This window comes from Lipotes vexillifer, unplaced genomic scaffold, assembly GCF_000442215.2.
Source record: "Lipotes vexillifer unplaced genomic scaffold, Lipotes_vexillifer_v1.1 scaffold575, whole genome shotgun sequence".
In the NCBI taxonomy this organism is placed as follows: Eukaryota; Metazoa; Chordata; class Mammalia; order Artiodactyla; family Lipotidae; genus Lipotes; species Lipotes vexillifer.
In genome coordinates, this window is record NW_006780198.1 from 3,343,981 (window position 1) to 3,345,416 (window position 1,436).

The 1,436-nt window shown below is 54.0% G+C and overlaps 1 protein-coding gene across 1 annotated transcript in view; it reads right to left on the reverse strand.

The window, feature by feature from the left end:
* Nucleotides 1-81: 81 nt before the first annotated feature.
* The window catches only part of GPR157 (G protein-coupled receptor 157), a 36,760-nt gene continuing 35,405 nt past the window's right edge, over nucleotides 82-1,436 (reverse strand). The window contains exon 7 of the mRNA XM_007453330.1: nucleotides 82-259. Within this exon, the coding sequence (XP_007453392.1) occupies nucleotides 82-259 (178 nt within the window). The remainder of the gene's footprint in view (nucleotides 260-1,436) is intronic.

The window sequence follows — 1,436 nt, forward strand, 5'->3', positions numbered from 1 at the left end:
GGGGAGGGGGAGGGGGGAGCCGCAGTACCTGGCTCGGCGGCCCCGGGGCAGCTCAGGTACAGCCTCGGCGTCACCAACGCCTCAGCGGCGGGAGCGCAGCGCAAGCGGAGAGAACGCGGCAGGGAGGCCGCCGGGATGCTGGGGCCGTGGGTCGCTGTACCCTCGCCCCTGCCCCGGGTTCGCCTCAGCCCTGCCCGCGGCCTCCTCAGCCCGGGACCCTCGAGCCCCGCGGCGGCCAGTAGACACCGAGGGAGGGCACCTGGGGGCCAGGGAGGGCACCTGGGGGCCCTGGAGGGCCGGGAACGGTCGGGAGTGGGCCCAGAGTTCGGGGACTGTCCCCGCCCAAGTTCTCTGTGTCCCCTGCCCGGTCCTCCCAGGCCCCGGGACCCGGGTACAGCAGCCTCGGAGTCTCAGGCCGCCTTTAGGCCCTTGGGGGAAGGGGGTCCTTTGGTCGCCCAGGGATCTGGGGGCTCAGAATAGGGAGTGGCCCACTGGTCCGAGGCAGGGACTGTCCCTGCTGGGGTCTTGCAGGACCCTAGCGTCAGGGCGACCTGAGGTGTGTGGGCCGGGCTCGCCCACTGCAAGTGTCTTTTTGGTTTTGTGAACTTTCCACGTTTATTTATTACCCGCGGGAGCTGAAAACGGGGGCGGGGAGGAAGAGAGTGTCCCATCTCTGGCCCTCGCCCTCCCCACCCTGCCCTTGTCTCTGTCCTGCCTGCACTAGGAAGGGGACCTGCCAGTTGAAACCTATTTTTGCCTTGGGGTTTAAAATGACAATAATAAACAACACTGATTAACCCAAGGATATTTGGGCTAATTGCACATAGCAGGCCAAGGTGTGTCACAGGAACACGTTCTAATGTTTCCAAGAAACGGACCTGTGCTTGAAACTACCTCTGTTGAGAGCCAAAGAATCACTTTTAAAGTAAAAGGAAAGTGACCAGACCCGCGTTCTGCCAGGGCCTTCCTGACTTTCTCTTTCCCATCTTCCATACAGTTTGATTCATTACAGGGAAATTATATTAGGATTTTATCGTTGAGGGAGAAAAGGACCCAAAGCTAGTTTTCCTCTTTCTTAGAGGGCTGTGTGTTAGGTCCACTCTAACCCGTCACAATGGGGAAAGGGCTTGCTAAGAATCCTTGCTTGTCAAGGATTCTGACCTGAAGATTTGGGTCCCAGATCTCAATTCCCAAATTATTATTATTAACATACATTATTACTATTAAACGTTATTATTAACATAAAATGTAAATATGTTAGCACAGGATTTTAGAAGACTTATCAGAATCTGAAAACAGTGGTTATTCGGGGATGTGAGATTAGGAATGATTTCAATCCTAGCATATATTTACATTTATATGTTCTGAGTCTACTACTATCCTAGAGGGGGGATACAACAGGGTGCAAAAAAAAAAAAAAAAAAAAAAAAAACTTT